The sequence below is a fragment of the Hyperolius riggenbachi genome, chromosome 2 (assembly GCF_040937935.1).
Source record: "Hyperolius riggenbachi isolate aHypRig1 chromosome 2, aHypRig1.pri, whole genome shotgun sequence".
In the NCBI taxonomy this organism is placed as follows: Eukaryota; Metazoa; Chordata; class Amphibia; order Anura; family Hyperoliidae; genus Hyperolius; species Hyperolius riggenbachi.
This window is the reverse complement of record NC_090647.1, coordinates 473536060-473558438: the sequence shown is the minus strand read 5'-3', so window position 1 is coordinate 473558438 and position 22379 is coordinate 473536060. Positions and strand designations below refer to the sequence as shown.

General features: G+C 43.0%; 1 protein-coding gene across 2 annotated transcripts in view; it reads left to right on the top strand.

The window, feature by feature from the left end:
* PAFAH1B1 (platelet activating factor acetylhydrolase 1b regulatory subunit 1) overlaps positions 1 to 22379 on the top strand; it is a 123365-nt gene that overhangs the window by 76525 nt on the left and 24461 nt on the right. For both annotated transcript variants that reach the window (XM_068270237.1, XM_068270238.1), the window contains 3 exons: positions 12392 to 12476; positions 15330 to 15404; positions 18467 to 18673. In XM_068270237.1, the coding sequence (XP_068126338.1) occupies positions 12392 to 12476; positions 15330 to 15404; positions 18467 to 18673 (367 nt within the window). The remainder of the gene's footprint in view (positions 1 to 12391; positions 12477 to 15329; positions 15405 to 18466; positions 18674 to 22379) is intronic.

The window sequence follows — 22379 nt, the reverse complement described above, 5'->3', positions numbered from 1 at the left end:
GTTGTTGCTTTTCAGCATCTGTTGCATTGATTTATAACTGAACAGCAGACACTGCTGTGTCAATGGGCTCGGGGCCTAAATGACAGTGCTGTATAAATACTAAATAATAATCAGTAGTAATAGAAGTCACATTTAGATTTTTCGTTTCGGGCGATGAGCCGTGAGGATGGAGCTTTTGAGGAGTTTCTCACAAAATGTATAGTTGTTTTGGCAATAGGAACTTGCATTTATTGACATTTATGTACCTATAGTAATGTACTAAAGCATGTGCTTGGAAGCCCTGCTGTTTTCTGCAGGTTAGTTTTTTGGGCCTCCCACCTCCTAAGTGACAGTTTTTTATGTCTCGAGTTAGGGCTGCTGCAGTGCTTCTACTTCTGCAAGTCCTTTAAAACCAAAGATCAACACCAGGTGGCATGCCAATGTACTGCCTAGTGTTTGTGAATCGGAGCTAGGACCGGTGAAAGTAGAAGTGCAGATGTCCTAGCTCAGGCATGAGACAACCAGGTTGCCCACTGTTCTACTGTGGGGGAGTACAGTATTAGCCAGGCCTATTTTTCACATTGAGTCTCAAGCAACCAGAAAGCACACTTATCTGGCATCAGCCAATCACAATCTTTGCTGGATTACGGTTGCTTATTTGACCTTCTGGGTACCGGCTGCCTAAACCTCTGAACCCCCCTTACCCCCATAAGGACTAGAGCATTTTAGGTGGGGCGAGCATATTAAGGGGGTCAGGCAGCCAGATCCCCAATGTAGATAGCTAGCCATCGGTATCCCCAGTATAGCCAGGTGTCCTCCATATTGCCAGCAGCCTTTACGCCCCTCCCAGGCTCCAGCGATGAGTAGCTCTAGCCCCTTCCAGCATCCCCACTTGCACTGCTGCTAAGTTACGGGTCACGGCGTGATGACAAGCAGAGATACCGGGCAGAGCGGAGGGGAATGCAGATTCCCAGGGGAATGTTGGAAAGGGAAGTCTGTCTTCTTCTTCCCCTCCTACTTCTGCTGCTGCTTTCGCTAATCCCTACAATCGGCCAGTGATCAGCAGCCAATCGCCATTGCTCATGATCACTGAGGGGATAGGTCAGCTGTCGTATGACCGCTTAATCTTCCCTGTTGGGTGCACACGATCACATCTGGAGCAGAATGAGCAGGCGGTGTAAATCCTACGCCGCATCAGTTAGGCAGCCACACAAGTGCAGCGTAGGATTTACGCTTCACGGTCCCCAGAAGGTTAAACTGAAAACAAGTGCTATTTTGCATTCTGTGACTTGTGCTTTTACAGATCAGAGCCATGTAATTTCTATTAAATGGAAGTGCACAGAGCTTATAAAAGGTTTATAGGTAACTTTTTTTTTTTTTTTTTTTTTTTTTTTTCCTTCTAAGTTGAACCATACAGAGAAACACCCACACATGCAAAACTGAACAGATGCATTTTTCCTCCATTCTTTGGGTTTCTATGGTTATACATGTAGGTTTTGGTCCCAGAGCCAGCTGTGGTATAGAACAGCAGAGCCATGTCACAACAGCAACTTGGTAGCAGAGATGATAGCTGGATACAGTACCACACTGTGCTACATGCTGTGGCCCTATACACATCCTCCATTGGCAAGATTATATCCTCCATGGGTTTTAACTATCATCTGTATGCAGATGACACCCAGATCTACCTCCACACCCCTGACATATCCACCACTACCATGGACAAGGTCTCCTCCTGCCTATCAGCCATCTCCTCCTGGATGTCTGCTAGGTTCCTGAAACTAAATCTAGACAAAACGGAATTTATGATCTTCCCACCCCGGCCATCCACGAACCTCCCAGATGTGCATGTCACTGTTAACCACACTACCATTCGCCCTACCTCTCAAGCCCGCTGTCTGGGTGTCACCCTGGACTCTTCACTCTCCTTCACTTCCCACATCCAAAACCTCAAAGTCCTGCAACTTCCACCTTCGTAACATCTGTAAGATTCGCCCTTTCTTGACCTCTGCCACCACCAAACTCCTCATTCATGCCCTCATAATTTCCCGCCTTGACTACTGCAATGCCCTGCTGTCTGGTCTCCCTATGACCCGAACAGCCCCACTGCAGTCCATCATGAATGCGGCAGCCAGAATTATCCACTGCTCCCATCGCTCCACCATGGCAGATCCCCTCCTAGAATCCCACTGGCTTCCTATCCAGTCCAGAATCAGATTCAAGATACTGTGTCTGACCTACAAATCTGTCCACAAAACCTATCCAACCTACATTTCCGATCTTACTCAGAGGTACACACCTAGCCGCTCACTCCGCTCTTCCAATGAACTTCGCCTAACCACCCCCCGCATCACCCAGTCCCATGCACGCCTCCAGGACTTCTCAAGAGCTGCTCCAACACTATGGAACTCCCTACCTCCACCCATTAGGGCAGCCCCTTCCTTCAACATCTTCAAGAAAACCCTCAAAACTCACCTTTTCACTCTGGCCTACTACCCCTCACAAGTGCTCTAAACCTACAGCTGAACTCTGGTCCCCTACCATTTGTATCCTTACCTCTCTCTCTAGATTGTAAGCCTTTGGGCAGGGTCCTCCTCCTTTAGTGTCCTACCTGATCTTGCACCTCCATTACTGTGAACCCTTGCTATGCATCTGAGTGAACCTAATTTGCCTAATCTCCATGCTCCATCCAGTGACTGACTAAGCATTACCTGGTACTCATACTATGGTGTGTGATCTGGTTTTCTTGTATTCCTGTATTGTCATATTGCTGTATGTCACCCCTAAATATTGTCTGTAACCTAAATTAATGTTCAGCGCTGCGTAATATGTTGGCGCTTTATAAATACAATAAATCAATAAATATCGGGGCAGCTTCATTGGATATCAAACAGTGTGGCACCTACAAGGCTTTGGTACATATGGCCATAAAAGATAGCTTTGTATTATAAAATATTTCAGATAAGATGCCTCTGCAGTAGGCAGCCTTGGGTCCAGAGGTTTTCTGAACCCTGCTACAGCGACTGTTCCAGCACAGAGTTCTTCCATACAGGCTTTGCTAGAAACCCAGTGTTCCTTGGGTCTTTGCACGGGTTCTCTTGCAGTTTCACATCCCGAGACTATGGTGGGCTTTTTTAAGTTTCATAAGAACCTTTTTGACTCCTTTTTTTGTGTGTGTGTGTGTGTGCGCTTTGAAGTATAATAGAGCGTGCTATAATAGGGGGTACTGTATAAAGAAACACAAAATTGATGGTCTGAATAATGAGATCATTGATAAAAAAAACCCAAAATAGGATGGCAGTATAACCATAAGGAGTAGTGTAATAGAGTACTGTTACAGGGGAGTGCTATAATTTTGGGGGTTTATAACAAGAAACTAACATGCACTTTCATAAGAAACACTGTAAAGAGCTCGTTCAGACTATACGCGCTGCCGTGTGCATTTTGGCAGCGCGTATAGTGTGCGACACTCAACGGTAGAAGGACATAGACAGCCATTCTACCATTCCCAGATTGCGCTATCGTGTGCTGCATGCATTTTTGGGAATCGCAGCGCAGATCCTATTCATTGTAATGAATGGGATCCGTATTGCATAGTAGCGCAGATGGCGTGCGATCGGACGCGTTACATTCCGATCACAGCCATCTGCGCTAAATGTGAACTAGGCCTAAGGAATAAACTTTGAATAGGAGTTAAACAAAAGTTGTTAAGATGCATAACCACACCCACTTTGGAAGACCAAGCATCCTGCAAAAAGTAATGCCTTGCAGCTGGCAGCACTTTCGAATAATTGGGAAAAGATACCTCATGGTAATATAGGAAATTAGTAATGGCCCTGACACACTGGGGAGCGTTTTGCAGGCGATTTCCAGAAAAAAAACAAAAACAGCTTCCATTAACTTGCATTAAAAGTGATGCAAGTTGTGTGTTTTTTTTTTTTTGTTTGTTTTTAGATCTCGATTATGGCAAAATCGCGACCACGGCAGTGAGCACGGTGCAGAGATAATTCTGCTTGTCAACTCGCTGTCCATTCAATTCTATGGGACTGTTCACAGTACTGCATTGTAAATGTTTGCATTATTTAAAGGATACCCGAAGTGACATGTGACATGATGAAATAGACTTGTATGTACAGGGCCTAGCACACAAATAACTATGCTGTGTTCCTTATTTTCTTTCTCTGCCTGAAAGAGTTAAATATCAGGTATGTAAGTGACTCAGTCCTGACTCAGACAAGAAGTGACTGCAGTGTGACACTCACTGATGAGAAATTCCCCTTTTTATCTCTTTCTTGCTCTCAGAAGCCATTGTCTGCTAGGAAAGTGTTTTATAGTTGGAATTTCTTATCCGTGAGGGTCACACTGTAGTCATTACCTGTCTGAGTCAGGACTGAGTCAGCCACTTACATACCTGATATTTAACTCTTTCAGGCAGAGAAAGAAAAAAAGGAACACTGCATAGTTGTGTGCTAGGCACTGTACACCACACCAGGAGACATTCCAAACAGAGGCTGCACCCGAATTGACTACCTGCAATAGATGTGCAGAGCTCCACAATTGTGGACTAAAATACACAACATGCATTTAAAACGGGTACAGCAAAGGAGGACGTTGGCTTCAGTATAAATATGTGCACAAATTATTCCCTACTAGACTTCCCCATGGCGGTGAGTGGTCCTCTCGGGGAAGACCTACCGCTAGTCTAACGATAAAACACGATTTTTTTCCTAGTGCTGCTAGTCATAAAATGGTATACACATTTCTCTCAGACATCAAACAAATGACAGCGCTCATAGGCTGCAACTGAATTGTAGACCAACAGAGGCATGCAATGCCCCACAGGGCTAAATACATGCCTTGAATGCAAATCAGATGCAAATCATGTACTAGTCCTAATCTATAATTTGAATGCAAATTGATTCACATGGATGCAGCTAGCCATAAGTATACTTAGTTGAGTTTTGTACAGCAGGAGACATTAGCAGTGCTTCCAAACAGAGGCTGCACCCGGATTGACTATCTGCAATAGATGTGCAGAGCTCCACAATTGTGGACTAAAATGCACAACATGCATTCAAAACAGGTACAGCAAAGGAGGACGTTGGCTTCAGTATAAATATGTGCACAAATTATTCGCTACTAGACTTCCCCACGGCGGTGATGGGTCCTCTCGGAGACTGTACACCACACGTCTATCTCATCATGTCACATGTCACTTTGGGTATCCTTTTAACTCAATCCAGCCTCTATTGCAGTTCACACTCCTTATAACACATTAGAACGCATGCATTATACAAATGAGCACTGTAACCTACAGGGCTGTGGAGTCGGAGTTGTGGAGTCTGTCGGAGCAATTTTGGGTGCCTGGAGTCGGGAAAAATGCTCCGACTCCTAATGAATTTGTAACTGTAATTAAAATAGAAAATATGATAAAATGTTCTATTTCTCAGATAATAGTCATTAAAAATGTGTATATATACAGTAATAGCTGTGCTCAGTCCACAAAAATAAACCAATCAAAATGAGTTACTTGTGCTGCTTCAATAAGCAGTCCCCGTATTTTTAAAGTCAGATATACATATCTGATTGTGATTGTACAGTATATATATGTACACAGGAATCTCTTATATATACTAAATAACGTCTATGCTGTAAGAATAAAGCCTGATGTGTAGCCGTGTCACTAATAGAGATGGTCAATGAGATGGAAATCTGCATTGATGCTGGTTTATGCAAATGTATGCACGCTCTTTGTTCATGAAATCAAATAATTTGATATGTTGTTAACATTTGGTTTGGTGACTACAAATTAAAGGGTACCTGAGACGGATGAAAAGAGTGTTATACATAACTGGGGCTTCTTCCAACCCCCTTCAGGCTAATCAGTCCCTCGCTGTCCTCCTTCACCACCTGGAACTTCTGCTAGGAGTCCCGGTAATTCAGCCAGTCAGAGCAGTCTGGCTACGTGCCGCTTCCACAGCCAGGAGCATTCTGCACCTGCGCAATAGTGCTGCGCAGGTGTAGTACGCCCCCGGCGGCGGAGTGTGTGCATGGGCACTACACCAGATTGGCTCAAGTACCTGGACTCATAGCAGAAGATCCAGGTGGCGAAGGAGGACAGCGAGGGACTGATTAGCCTGAAGGGGGCTGGAGGAAGCCCCAGGTATGTATAAAACTTTAATTTCACCTGTCTCAGGTTTACTTTGGTACACTGTAGTACTATACCAGGGCTGTGGAGTCGGTCCAAAAATCCTCCGACTCAGTTTAGGATTCCTCCGACTCCTCGACTCAGACTCCTCTAATTTGCATATTACAATTTTGTTGATTAAAAGTATGTAACATGAAATTCGTCTCTTAACTGCCAAAGCTTAGGAATTTTACAAGACAACTGAAGTGAGGATATGTAGACTACTATATTTATTCCCTTTAGACTAAAACTAGTCCTTGGTAAGAGTACTTGTAAAAGGTACAAACCGGAACAAAGAACATCTATCAGGCCCTAGGCAATGTAAGTGTGGGTCCATGTAAGAATGATGTGCAGGTACTCTGCAGGGGAATGAGGAGGTTGTAAACAGACAACACCTCTGTGTTCAATGTGCACAGCATTCTCAGTGGATTCCCTGCAGCTCTGTGGGGAGTGCATATGTAGAGTATAGTACTACTGTGTAACAAAGTAAACCTGAGACAGATGAAATTAAAGTTTTATACATACCTGATGCTTCCTCCAGCCGCCTTCAGGATAATCAGTCCCTCGTTGTCCTCCTCAATCACCTGGATCTTCTGCTATGAGTCCAGGTACTTGAGCCAGTCGGGCGTAGTGCGCATGCACACACTCCGCCGCCAGGAGCATACTACACCTGTTCAGCATTATTGCGCAGGTGCAGAATGTTCCTGGCTGTGGGAGCGGCATGCGGCCGGACAACGCTGACTGGCTGAATTACCAGGACTCATAGCAGAAGATCCGGGTGGTGGAGGACAGCGAGGGACTGATTAGCCTGAAGAGGGCTGGAGGAAGCCCCAGGTATGTATAAACCGTTACTTTTCATCCGTCTCAGGTACCTTTTAATTTGTAGTCACCAAACCAAATTTTAACATATCAAATTATTTTATTTCATCAGCAAAGGGAGTGCATATATTTGCATAAATCAGCATCAATGCAGAATTATTTCCATCTCATTGACCATCTCTATTAGTGACACAGCTACACATCAGGCTTTATTCTTACAGCATAGATGTTATTTAGTGTATATATGAGATTCCTGTGTACACATCATATATACAGTTACAATCAGATATGTATATCTGACCTTAAAAATACAGGGACTGCTTTATTGAAGCAGCACAATTAACTAATTTTAATTGGTTTATTTCATTTTTGTGGACTAAGCACAGCTATTACTGTATATATACATTATTTTTAATGACTATTATCTGAGAAATAGAACATTTTATCATATTTTCTATTTTAATTACAGTTACAAATTCATTCGGAGTCGGTGCATTTTTTTCCCGACTCCAGGCACCCAAAATTGCCCGACTCCGACTCCACAGCCCTGTACTATACTCTACATATGCACTCCCCACAGAGAGCTGCATGGAATCCACTGAGAATGTTGTGCACATTAAGCACAGAGGTGTTGTCTATCACCCATAAACCTTGTTCAGATTGTGCATGAAGAATGTGTAATAGAGGAAGAATCTCCTCATTTCCCTGCAGAGTACCTGCACATCACTCTTACATGGACCCACAGTTATATTGCCTAGGGTCTGATAGATGTTCTTTGTTCCGGTCTGTACCTTTTACAAGTACTCTTAACAAGGACTAGTTTTAGTCCAAAGGGAATAAATATAGTAGTCTACATATCCTTCTCACTTCAGTTGTCTTGTAAAATTCCTAAGCGTTGGCAGTTAAGAGACGAATTTCATGTTACATACTGTTAATCAACAAAATTGTAATATGCAAATTAGAGGAGTCTGAGTCGGTGGAATCCTAAACTGAGGAGTCGGTGGATTTTTGGACCGACTCCACAGCCCTGGTAACCTAGCCCGAATCTTTCTCCTCGCGTCATGTGTTTGCACAAATGCAGAAAAAGTCATAGATTTTAATTTAGTTTTTAAGATGCCTCTGTTCTACTTCTCCAGCTGCATGGGTATAGCACAAATGAAAGTAACACGGCCTAAATCTAAACAGGCGTATGTGAGCTCTATGTAAATAGATTCATGCCACATGTCACTTCAGGTAGTCCATAAGCTGCCATACGTTATGTGCTGCTATGTAAGCAGCAGATAAACTGAGGAATAAATTATGGAGGGATGTGAAGAAGCCTAAGTTAGTAGCTGTAAATTTTAGGATTGTTTAGCGGGTAGGTGGTGAGCATGTGGCTGCATGCAAGTTCACCTCTGCCTCTACCTTTGGTTTCAGGGATACCTTAAGGTTTTGCCATGCTTTTTTTTTTTTTTTTTTTTTTTTCTTTCTGAAGGATCCCTTTAAATAAATTATTACATTATCTCTATTACCCGGACCTGTAAATGAAAAGGGCTTGGTATTTCCTTGAAATTGCTGGCCCAAGCCCTATTCTCCACTGTGACCAGCTTTGTGTGCTGAGCGGAATGATTGATAGGCCGCTTTCCATCTGCTGTGAACTTTGATCTCTTGCAGCTCCACATGTGAACTTGAGGTGTCAGGCTGGCTTATCTTGCTCTTGGCAGTAATTGTCTATTAACACTTGTAAAGCTGCTCTTGTGCTCTCTGAATTTCAATCACTGGATAAAGAATTTGCTTAGTATCCACAATTAAGTATGCGCTGTGTGTAAATATTAGGCAGTGCATTCCTAAATTGCTTGGCATGCATGTTTGTTTTTTTGTTTGCCATTTTAATTCAAGTTCATCGGGATTGCTTTTCTAGTAAAAGTGCCAGTTGTAAGCTTTGGAGGAGATGATTGACCCTACTTGATTCACAGCGTTAATTAAGGAGCATGTTCATTTTTTGGGGTTTTTTTTTTTTGTTTTTTTTTACCGAACACCCGGTCAAAAATACATATCAGAAGTAAAATACATTAAAATACAATTGAAATCTCCCAATTTAAACTAATAGTAATTAGTAAGCCTATCCCGAGAAGTAGTTATAAATTTGAAAAAGAACTCCAGTTTTATTAGTAAACCCTCGGTGGGCAAAAGAGATTCAAGAAAAAAAGTGGTGCTAGTGCAAACAGGGAGGGGTTAAAGTGTGAACCCTTCAAAAACTGGTCTACATATAAATATGTGCAAAAAATGACAACAGTGGGTAACTAATAAAGTGACTTTATGCTAAAAATTACATAATATACATGCCATTAAATATAAAGTGCAAAGAAATCCATGTATAAGTCATGAACTCAAGAGATATAGATATAGATAGATAGAGAGAGAGCACTGTGCGTGTAGCTGCGTGCATATGTGCCTCCACCAAAAAATCCGCGGGGACACACATGCACACACAACACACAGCGCCACCTGCAAAGATTGGTGAACAAGTAATTGCATATACACAACTAGATCAAAAAGACAATCATGCCCATGTGGAGTGCCTTACCGGGGTGTCTGGGACAGATCGGGGGAACACGCCTAACGCGGTCGCAGTACGGTTTCTTCTGAAGGAGGCCGTTTACGATAAACAGACATTACTATAAGGTAGGGATTAGACTTAGACCCTCTAAGGACAGTTAAGTGACAAGACTATATACACTGTACTGTGCTGCGGAAGATGTTGGGGTTATATACAGTGGTTTGCAAAAGTATTCGGCCCCCTTGAGGTTTTACACATTTTGTCATATTACTGCCACAAACCTGTATCAATTTTATTGGAATGCACGTGATAGACCAATACAAAGTGGTGTACATGTGAGAAGTGGAACGAAAATCCATACAGGATTCCAAACTTTTTTACAAATAATTGCAAAGTGGGGTGTGCGTAATTATTTAGCCCCCTTTGGTCTAAGTGCAGGCAGTTGCCCATAGACATTGCATGATGAGTGCTAATGACTAAATAGCGTGCACCTGTGTGTAATCTAATGTCAGTACAAATACAGCTGCTCTGTGACAGCCTCAGAGGTTGTCTTATGCTGGGGATACACGGTACGTTTGTGTACTGTGTATCGATCAGCTGATAATATTCAGCTGGCCTGATCAAGCCGCTCGACCCGCGCCCGCTCGATTCCCGCCGGTGGACAATGGCAGGGCATCGAGCGGCTGATGAGGACCGCCGGCGGGGACGAACGGGAATTGATCCGCGCGGACGAGCAGGGACGCGGCTGGAGTCGATCCGGTGGCTAATCGGCCGCTGTATGGACCCGTCTATGCCCAGCATAAGAGAATTGGGAGCAACAACACTATGAAATCCAAAAAACACACCCGACAGGTCAGGGATAAAGTTATTGAAAAATTTAAAGCAGGCTTAGGCTACAAAAAAATTTCCAAAGCCTTGAAAATCCCACGGAGTTCAAGCAATCATTCAGAAATGGAAGGAGTATGGCACAACTGTAAACCTACCAAGACAAGGCCGTCCACCTAAACTCACAGGCTGAACAAGGAGAGCGCTGATCAGAAATGCAGTCAAGAGGCCCATGGTGACTCTGGATGAGCTGCAGAGATCTACAGCTCAGGTGGGGGAATCTGTCCATAGGACAACTATTGGTCATGCACTGCACAAAATTGGCCTTTATGGAAGAGTGGCAATTGATAATTGTGCTTAGCAGTTACCAGGCAGCAGTGAGCATTTACCAAGCAGCAGCAAAGAGTTTCCAGGCAGCAGCAAGCAATTGTGAGAGTTTGAGAGGCCTTTCACTGCCTATCAACTGCTCGTGGAAAAGGGCCCTTAATGGGGTAGAGCAGTAGTGTGTAGGGCTGTGGAGTCGGTACATAAATCTTCCAACTCAGACTACTCAGTCTATGAAACCTCTGACTGCAGGTACCCAAAATTACTCCGACACTCCCGACTCCTTGGTCTAATTTTTACAAAAGCGACAGATTTGGTTCAAAAATCATCTGACTCCTCCTTTTATTGAAACCACCGACTCCAGGTACCAAAAATTGCTTCGTCTCCTCGACTCTGACTTTACAGCCTTGGTAGTGTTGTGCGACATTGCTATTTCATATATGTCATGGCCCTCCATATGAAAGGCATTGCATCCCACTGTGCGAACGAGCACCTGGCAAATCTTTATTGCTGAATGGTTCCTTCTGGTTTGCCTTATCAGTAACTTACAATCCTATCTATTCACATTTATTATTATTATTATTATTATTATTTTATAAAGCACTAGCATATTCTGTGGGGCTGTATATTTAGGAACCGTTCTGATCCTGAAAATGATTTCATGATTTTATTCTTGTGTGGGGCCTGTAGAGCATTTAACTGACTTGCTTGAAAAGTATACCTTATGCTGGGCATACACGGTAATTTTCTTATCAATCGAGCCGCTGATGGCTCGATTGATAAAATCCGACAGGTCCGCAGGCGGACAATAGCTGGGAATCGAAAGGAAGATAAGGCGCGCCCGTGGGGACGAGCGGGGATGCGCCTGGATCGAACCAGCGGCTCGTTCCGGCACATAATTGCATCCGTGTATTCCCAGCATAAGACTTCTTTATTTAGGTTGACCATTTTTGTTGAGGGCTGTGATGCTATTAGGTGGCATGTCACACAGTTAAAGTGTACCTGAGACAGAAAAAAATAAACATATCCATACCTGGTGCTTTTAGCCCCCCCAAGGCTGTTTGCTCCCTCACTGTCGACCTCTTCTGCCTGGACGGTCCACAATTCGGCCCCAAAAATCCTGTCAATGCCAGTGAGCAGAGTCTGGCTGCGCATGATCCAGAGTCTCCGGGAGCGTTCTGCTCCTGCGCAGTAGTATGGCACGGAATGGTCCTGGCGACAGACTTGCGCATGGCAGGGCTGCACATGCGCAGAACGCCCCAGACCGGAGGACTTTCTGGGTTTAACTGGACAATTCAGGCGATGGAGGATTGGAGGTCAGCTTCTCCATCTATGCTCTTTGTGACAATAAGTACCTGCCTTACCATGCATGCCTGAAGGAGTCCTTATTAGTGATAGTTTGGTACCATATTTTTCAAATTCCTGTATCTGATGACATTGGACAGCTGCCTACACTTCTTCCCAGCAGCTTCCTCCTTTTCTGTATTAAGAGAACTGATGGTAAGAATAGGCAGGGTGTCCCACCATCCCAGTAGTTCACAATGGGTGCCTATCAAGAATTCTAGCTCCCACTCCAGGGTGCAGCCTTGTACTGTTTGGGTACATTTTTAAAATCTGTCAGATACTTGCTAAGTTCTTCAGTCAGGTTTTACCTTGAATATAATGCATTAAAAGTTTGAAATATTGGATGTCTTATGATTTCCTTTTTTCCTTTTCAGAAATCGAGCAATAGCAGACTATCTTCGTTCTAATGGCTATGAAGAAGCTTACTCCGTTTTTAAGAAGGAGGCAGAACTAGACATGGTAAGCTTAAAGTAGCTCAAAACATGTTGCAAATGTTGACTTTCAGATTACCGTAAATTAAGAACTTTACAGGAAACGTGCTATTTGAAAAAAATACACACAAACTAAAACCTTAAAAAACTAGTGCTAAACTGCTGATTCTGACAGTATATGTGTTCTGGTGGTCTGCTTGTATATGCAGATTTTAATCCCGCTTCTATAATACTATGTAATAATCTGTAACATTTTTCACTGCCATGGACTTGGTACTTTATCAGGACTTTTACCTGTCATTGACAGTCAGTGATTCCAGCTACATCATTCTAGCCTGTTCAGGGTTTAAACTAAAGCCATAGGAAATGTTAGCCACTGCAAGCTTGTGTTAGATTATATGTGCAGCCTATGTAGATTTAAAGGCAACGTCTATCAACTGTTGTAAGTATTGATCGTCTGAGTTGCTATAATTTAGTCTTACATGCGAATTGTATACAGCTTGGAACAGGGCCAGTAAAACATTATGATGTGCATTTGATTGGACCAATTCCAGGCTGTGTTAAATTTGCATCTCTAGAGAGGAGCAGTTAAAGCGTGGCCAAAAATGGGCGCAGTTGTTTATTGCATTATAGATGGCTGTTTTACTGTTTAGCGCAGGGGTCTCAAACTCGCGGGCCATTTGCAGCCCTCGATACAATATTTTGTGGCCCTAGCTGGCAAAAGCTTCCTTATAGTTCGCTTCAGTGCTCCCAAGTAATCCGCCGCATCCCCGCAGCTAAACGAGGGCTGCAGAGCCCCCAAATCGCCCGGGGGGCAATCCGCCAGCATTTCCTGGAAGGGGCAGAGCTTTCAGCTCTACCCCTCCTGACGTCAATCGCTGCACAGATCGCTGCCTCTCCCCGCCCCTCTCTGTGAAGGAAGAGTGAGAGGGGCGGGCAGAGGCGGCGATACGCCGCGTTTGACGTCAGGAAGGGCGGAGCTGAAGCTGAAAGCTCTGCCCCTTCCAGGAAATGCCGGCGGATTGCCCCTTTTGCGATTTGGGCGCTCTGCAGCCCTCGTTTTGCGGCGGGGACACGGCGGATTACTTGTAATGGGAGCACTGAAGCGAACTATAAGGTAAAATAGGCAAAATAGTTCGCTTCAGTGTGAATTTGATCTGCCGATTATGAAATCCCTTTCTGACTTTGCCTCCTGCGGCCCCCCAGGTAGATTGAGTTTGAGACCCCTGGTTTAGCGGGTGGCTGCGATTAAATTTTTTATCATATTGTTAGCGGGGATCGGGGGTCCCTAGCATTAGACACCACCAGGTGAGGGGGATTTGGCACTATTAGGGGAGAGTTCTGTGTGAGAGAGGGAGAGGTTAGGTTATAGTGAAATATTGGCAAACCTTGCAGATATTTCACAATATGTATCAGGTTGTAAAATATCTATTCTACTACCGCAGTTACATTTTTTTTTTCCTTACATAAATTATCGTTTGCAACTAAATCTGCTTGCAACTTTTTGAAATGTTAGTCTAGAGAGGACCTTGTGCATAGGAATTAAGTCAGCCTTTCTGACAAACTACAGTACATAAAACTTTATAACCAGGGCTGCAGAGTCGAGGAGTTGGACCAGTTTTTGGGTGGAGTTGCTGGTACCGACTCCACTTGATGCTTTAAGTAACGTTATGGCCATGTTTTATAATTACTGTTAAGCCCAATCTACACGATACGATTCTTTGTGCAATTCGATTACGATTCTATTTACAATCCAATTAAATCCGACATGTCCGATCAAGATTCAATTCGATTTGCCATTGTAAACAATGGCAAATCGAATTGAATCTAATCGAGTCCCGATCAGACATGTTGGATTTAATTGGATCGCACAAAGAATCTTATGTAGATGGGGCTTTAAACTGGTGATCTGGGCAAGTTTGTCTATTATGTGTTTCTATATCTCTCACCCATACACAGTAGTGCACAATTTTACCACCTTATGTTTTATTGAACTGATCAATCTTATCTTTACATTTAGAGGGATTAAGTACGATTGAGTTTGAGTGCCAATAATACTGGTGTAAATTTACAGAAAATGATTTAGCTAAACATTAGCACAATGACCATAGAGTGAATTAAATTGGCAATATGGTACAGGGTCTCTCCTTTCAGAAAATGTATGGTTTTGTCAGTCTTCTGTACACCTTTCTTAATCGAGAATTTGCATATGCTATTTCTTATATTTATTGAAGCAAAATAAGTATCTGCTGAACAGAAATTGGCTTCTAATTGTAAGACTGAATACTTTCGTATACATTTTCCATGTAGGGCTTGAGTATTGATTACACTGCATCCCTTTTAAATGTTTTTGCAGCCTTTTGTGTAACTACGGTAACTTCAAATGTTGCGTAGTTGAGTTATTCAATGCACTGGCATCCCTTCTGTCTTAAATCGCCTCCCCCAATAGCATAGTGAAATTATAATCTGTTGTTTATTTTTTGTCTTCTTGGATACTCGTTCAGGTTACTCCTTTCCATACCTCTACGTGTGTGTGTGTGTGTGTGTGTGTGTGTGTGTGTGTGTGTGTGTGTGTGTGTGTGTGTGTGTGTGTGTGTGTGTGTGTGTGTGTGTGTGTGTTGTTATGATTTGCCTTAATAAAGCTTGGGTGGGAAGCTGCAAGTACATGATGGAATGGGTTTAGGGGGAATGGCCAATTCTTTGCAATACTGGCTGCTAGTATTTTGGTTTTCTGTTCCTGGAGTTTACCTATTATCAAATATTTAGAAAACTCTGTGAAGGTGATTATTGCTAGCGATAGCTGCAGAAATTTGTTTTAAAAAAATTCAGTGTTTTCTCGTGCAGTATCTTATGGTATCTTCTAATTCACCTTTAATTTCAGAATGAAGAATTAGACAAAAAGTATGCTGGCCTTCTGGAAAAGAAATGGACATCAGTTATCAGATTACAAAAGAAGGTAATGTGAAATATGGAATCATATCGTACATACACACACAGGTACACACGTTTTCTCGGAGCGTCATTCGGACAGCACCCTTCCTGAGACTTGTCTCCCTCCCTGACTGAGGACAGGAAGGTGAAAAATACTAAAATTTGCATAGCAAACAGGCAGCAGTATAAATAGGGAGCAAGTACCTCCATCTTCCGTTCAGTTTCCTGTCCCCGGTCAGGATGCGTGCGGGAAAGACTGCTTTCTATGCTATAAGAGTACTGTAGTTGTTGCTGTGGAGGGGTGACAACGCACAGCTATTTAAATGTTCTGTCACTTGTATGCATGGTTTATTCTCAGCCGACGCTACCAGAATACTGCTTGGCCCTGTTCCCCCTATCGTGTGTATGCACTTTAAGGGCCTTTTCTCACCAAAAATTGTGAGCAGCATCAAAACTTGCAGCGATGTGGTCACAATTTTTACGTAGTTGAACTCGATGGACGTATGTCTTTTTTCAACCAAAATAACTATGCAACTATGTAGTGAATTTGCTATCGCAATTCGCAAACTTGATTTGAACAGATGTTTAAAAACTACCATATTTTTCAGACTATAAAATGCTCTGGACTAGAAGACGCACCTAGGTTTAGACGGCAGAAATCAGGGGAAAAATACACTAAAACCAGTGCATCCATGGTGCTTGGGTGTCTTGTGAAGTGCAAGGCAACTACTAATATAAACAACGAATTATGTGCATTCCAAAAGGCTATATTGAGGTAGCAAACACCATAGATTAAAGATATGACCTGTGTGGTGAAAACAGCCCCTCCACCCCGAAGGAATGACACCTACTAACATCTGATAGGTCACTGCTACTGAGCTAGTGCAGTGATTAGCCCAATGATAGAGCCATCATCCCGCCCACAAGACTATCAGCACCAGTTAAACTTGGCCACAAGCCACACTCAGAGTTCAAAAGGGAGAAAAGTGCAGAAGTGATTGTGTGCCTTCCTCCTTCTAATGGACTAAATGCCCATTCAAACTTTTAGCGCAGCTACTGGCTCTTTGCCAAAGATTGTTAATGACCAGTTACAGCACAATTTGCATTGCATTTCTTGTGTGGAGGCGGGATCTATTACTCCATGCCGGTTCCCTGGGCTCATCTCCACATCTACTTTTCAGCAAAAGTCGGCAAGTCTCCCTGTGCTCGGTACAGACTCATAGGTCTGAACTTGGGCAAAACTGCCTGGACTGTGTACAGCTGCTTTTGTCCCCCCCCCCCCCAATCTGTTGGCTGGGTGGCAGAGTTTGGTGTGCTGGTGACGCTGAGCAGCACGGTGCAGGCAGGGGAAGGAAGGACCCTGTGCTGGCTGATGATCATAGATAGCTGCTCAGACTGATTATTTCATTACTGATGCACACTGCTGAGTTTTTGATCCATTATTGCTGCATTAGTGTTTTTAAAAACACGCTCCCATTGACGTATATTAAAATCGCGGCAAAATTACTGCAATCACAATTTATTTTTTTTTAAAAGCCGCAATTTTTGTGATTTTACCACAATTTTAATGCTAGTCAATGGGAATGCGTTTTTTTTGTTGTTGTTTTTTTTAATGGGCTGAAAAATACGCTATGTGTGACATCTGACACTCTCCGTCCTGGGAAGGTAACTTCTGGGCCTCTTGTGTTTTCAAAGTTTCCTGTTCAGTTCCAGCAGTGAAGTCTTCACTAGAGGTCTCCATTCAATGATGTTCACCTGTATCACCCTTTTTTGTTAACACTGTATTCCTGATTGGGTAGTGGCTTTCTATCAATCAAAGCGACGACTCAGAGCCGAGTGCTTGAAAGGGGATGCTGTGGTGGCCATTTATGATTTATAGTGCTTGTGGCTTCACTAGCAGCACCCTGGGGGACAATGATCCTGAAAGGTAAGAGGACAGAGGATTGGAGGTAGCTTTCCTGAGAGGGCAAGTATCGGCTTTCCTTCTTACTAAAGGTTTGATTTATTCAACTGCCAGAGGTTCTGCTTTACCTAGTTACATTTCCAGAGCACACATTTCTGAAGTTATTACAAATCTTATGGTACCAGTGTGACATGAGCGTTTCAACATTTTACAGAGTACATTAAACAATGCACCTAAGGGGCCCGCTCAGATCACAAATGCGGATGGCCATGCGTGCGGAACGCAACGCGTGCTGAACGCACGACATCCGCGTTTGTGTGCGTTGCGTGGCTGATCCCATCACTGAAAAGTGAATGGGACAGCCGCGCGTTTTTACAAAATCTGCGTGCAGCATGCGTTCCTGGACCGCACAGGTCCGGAACACCTGCAGTGTGAACATCAGACAGTGCACTCTATGCACTGTCTGTCGTGCGTGTCGGCCACCTGCACGCGTTTCCAAAACGCGACTGGAAACGCGTGCAGTCTGAATGGGCCCTTAATCGGTCTCTGAGGCTATCCATCTGATGCCCTTTCCAAGTTGTTGGCTCAGATTGGCTATTTCCAGGCACAAGAGGTAACAGTAACACTCTTATATCAGGAAGACTGAATATTACCTGACAAAACTTGAGCTTAAAGTGGACCTGAAATCTTGCACAGAATGGAAACCGAAAAATACACCCTGTATGTATTTAGAGAGTTTAGCATGTCGTATTCCCCCTCATCTGGAACTAATCACAAGTGTAATATTTTTTTTCTCAGCTTTCAGCTCAGGCATCTCAGCAGAGCTGCCGATTTGTAAACACAGGATGTTAACACCTATGTCTGCTTCCATGAAAGCAGGAAGTACACAATCCAGATTTATTGCAGTAATTCTATCAGCTGTAAAAAGAAATGTTTTTTTTTCTTTAAAGGTTATGATGTTTCTTATCAGAGCACAGAGAAAGTTCGCAGTTCAGGTTCACTCACTTCACTACAGTTGAATAGACAGTTTTATTTTCTGCAAGTCCCAGGTGCTGAAAATATTTGGTGTCCTTGATACTTGGTGCATGCAAACAAAAGTGCTTCCTATTTGTTGAACTAGGCAAATATACTAATGCTTGAACCTGATATAAATTACACCAACTTATGAACTTCTCCACATACAGGTTATGGAATTAGAGTCAAAGCTCAATGAAGCAAAAGAAGAGTTTACTTCTGGGGGACCTATAGGACAGAAGAGGGACCCTAAAGAATGGATACCACGTCCTCCAGAAAAATATGCACTTAGTGGTCACCGGAGTCCAGTCACTCGTGTCATTTTCCATCCAGTGTTTAGTGTTATGGTCACTGCTTCAGAAGATGCAACAATAAAGGTATTACTATTTTTACTTTATTTTGTTATCGGAGTTATCCTATGTATGGCTTTATCACTTGTTTTTGTACGAAGCAGCATCTGATTTCCATATCAAGGTTAACGAAAAGTCCATTTAAAGAGTACCCAAACTGACATGACGTGAGATGAACATTGGTACATAGATTACTAGTCCCACTATGGGCCCTTTTTTGTTTTCCAGTATAGCAAATTGTTTTTTTTTTTTTTTTTTTTTTTTTTTTTTTTAAATCTATGCAAATGATGAAGTCAAACAGCAATGCCTGGTACACGCAATGATATTTACTGACGGATCAATTATTTTCAACAGGTCCGATCTGACTTCTGATTAATTTTCTGTTCACTTCTATGGAAAATAGATTGGACATCAGATCGGACCTGTTGTAAAGGCGATCTGCAGGAAATCGTGTGTGTATGAGGCACTAAATGTATCCTGATTCCTGAAATGTAAATAGAAGGAAAAAATGGTTTTGTCTGTCTGAGGAAACACTGATAAGGTTTTTGTGCTGTTCAAAGGGTCATTACTTTTGTTTTGTTTCAGCGGAATGAAGTTTGTTGCATTGGATTATTATGGCTGCTGTTTGGAATTCAGTCTCAAACAATTGACCTTAAAGGGACTCAGAGCTGGGTTATATAAAACTTTCTATACATAACTGGGGCTTCCTCCAGTCCCATACCCACGGATCACTCCCACGCCGCTGTCCTCAGTCTTCCCGCAGCTCCGATACTGGGTTCCATCACTTCCATCAGTCGGGCCAGTCTACGCTGGAGAAGTGCGCCCTCTATGTATCTCCAGCGGCTGCTGGAGAGATATGCAAACAGCGCACTTTACTTATGCCAGACTGGCTCCAACTGACGGAAGAGCGGGGACCGATATCGGACCTGTGGGAAGACTGAGGATGACTGCATGGGAGGCTGGGAGCGATCCGCGGGTATGGGACTGGAGGAAGTCCCAGGTTTCTATAAAAAAAATTTTATTCAATCCAGCTCTGGTACGCCTTTAACTAGAAATAAAATTGAGACTGTTCTGTTACTAATTTTCTATCTAGTTGTAACTAATGCTCTATCTGTTCTATCTAGTACTATAGCATACATACAGTTCTCATATGATACATACTTGTAGTTCTTATAAGATTTTCAGTTATGCTTTAAGTATTTACTGAATTTTGAAGTATGAGAATTGTGTTTTTAAGTTTTTGGCTAGGTTAAGGAGTTAAAGGCTTTTACAGTTTTTATTGTAGTGTCCTTTGGAAGAATGTCAGGCAGAGAGCACAAATTCCTTTTAAACAATGCACATTGCCGGCTGTTCTGCTGACCCTTTGCATCTAAAACATTTAGCGATAGACCCTGGACAAGCATGCAGCTCAGAGCTTTCTGTAATGACTGGATTCACATGCTTGTTACAGGTGTGAGCCAGGCGCTTCTCAAGCCAGAAAGCTCAGCAGTACTGTCAGGCAACTGGTATTGTTAAAAAGGAAATAAATATGGCAGCCTCCATACATCCCTCGCCTTATGCTGGGCACTCACTGAGATTTTATGGTCGATTTACTGTCAGATTATTTCCAGGATGTCCGATTTGCTTTCCCATCGATTTCCGTTAACTTTAATAGGAAATCGATCAGAAAATGCTCATAAATCGATCGGGAAGCAAATAGGACATGTTGTAAATCGATCATAAAATCTCAGTGTTTACCCAGCATTAGTTTTCCCAATTGCCTTCACCAAGAGATCAAAAACACATTTGGAGTTTGGTTTAGGTGCCAGTTAAGCTATAACACTGCAATTGAATGTCAGTTCCATCAGTGTGAACCAGCCCTAAAGCCCAATCTACATGATACGATTCTTTGTGTGATTCAATTACGGTTCTAATTACGATCCGATTAAATCCGACATGTTTAATCGGAATTCGATTCAATGCAATTTGCCATTGCAAAACAATGGCGAATCTAATCCCGTTCAGACATTTCAGATTTAATCGTATCGTAAATAGAATCGTAATCGTATCGTGTCGATTGGGCTTAACATTTTTGGTCCCCTCTGCTTTGAGAATTGGCTTTCTGTTTGTCATTAGATTGTACAAATGTAGAACATTGAAATGTGATAACGTCACCTGCCTTGTGTTTACATCTATTAAAGGCTTTGGAGAGAAACCATGTCGCTTAGCTAATGACTTACATAAGGCTCAGTAAACCAGCTCAGGCATCTTGATGTAGGACTTGTAACACTACCGCTATTGACTTTCACTTTGCTGTGTTTAGCTACGGCCTGAAGTCACACACTTGTATTTTGCTGCCAAATAGTATTTACTCACATTCTCTTACTTAGAAAGTCAGTCATGCTGTACAAAATGTCAGCATTCACCAGCCTTTTTGTATACGGTGAGTTTTGATTTTAATATCGACTATTTTGACAATATATTTGCCACATTGAGATGTCTCTAGTATTGGTCTGAAAGGAAAATGACTACAGTATTGTGGGAAATGGCTGCTTGAACACCCTTCTGCATGGGATATATATTTTTTAAATTATCATTCAGACTTATTGCAGAAAACTGGACACTTTTGCATTAAAATTCATTCATATGCAAATTTTCGCATGTAGTTTTTTTTTGTTTTTTTTTAGAATGGCTAATCAACCTCAATGGGAAAATTGCATTTTTACTCGTAAAAATGTGAATTTTAGCAGTTTCGCACATTCAGAAAACGCAGTTTTTATTGTGTACCCAGCCTCAGGGCTGTTTCATAATAAAAATTGCCAAAAATCGCAATCATGATCTCAATTTTTCTGCCATTTTTCATGAACACTTCTGCTTTTGCGATCACAAATGCTGCAGTTTGAATGCTGCCACAGGGAGCCACTGCACTAGCAATTTGGCAATTGTCGGCAAATGGCTATCATGATGCAAACGCTGCAGAATCAGCTGCTATGTGAAACAGCCCTTATGATGTCCAATTTGAGGCAGTAGCAAAACCCATAGCTTAACACCCCCCCCCCCCCCCCCAAAAAAAAGAGGAGAACGAAGCAGGACTTTGGGGGGGGGGGGGGGGGGGAGAGAGAGAGAGACAGACAGCGTATTGGTGTACATGTGGAAGTGGCAACGGTATAAAATGCACAAATTGTTACAAATGCTGAAGATCAATTAAATTAGATCTATTCTTTCGATCTTAATGATATTGAACACTAGTAGACCTAAGCCCATTTAAAAACGGGCTCTAGGTCTGTTTAAATACCCTCCCCTCCCGGGACCGCTGCCACCCACAGTCACCGCGCATGCCTGGTCGCGTAGCCCCCTTCCTGTCCTACTCCCGTCCAACGGCTGTCCCTGTGGCACATGTGCAGTAGCACGCAGGGACACACACACACACGGGCATGGGACGCAGAGACAAAGGGGTTTTATTATAGAGGATGATTGCTTAAAATTGCACAGTTAATAGGGCACCTTAGTGTACCTGAGATTGGCAAAGTAAAAGATTTTATACTAAACCGGGTCTTCCTCCTGCCCCATGAGCACCGATGTGTCCCTTGTCATCCGCCCGACTGCCTCTGTTCTCCTAGGATCAGTCCCGGTAATCTGGCTCAGTCGCACCAGGCGGCTCTTCTGTGCATGCGTGGAGGGGCAGAGCATACGCAGAAGAGCCGACTGGTGTGACTGAGCCCGATTACTGGGATCAATACCAGGAAAACAGAGG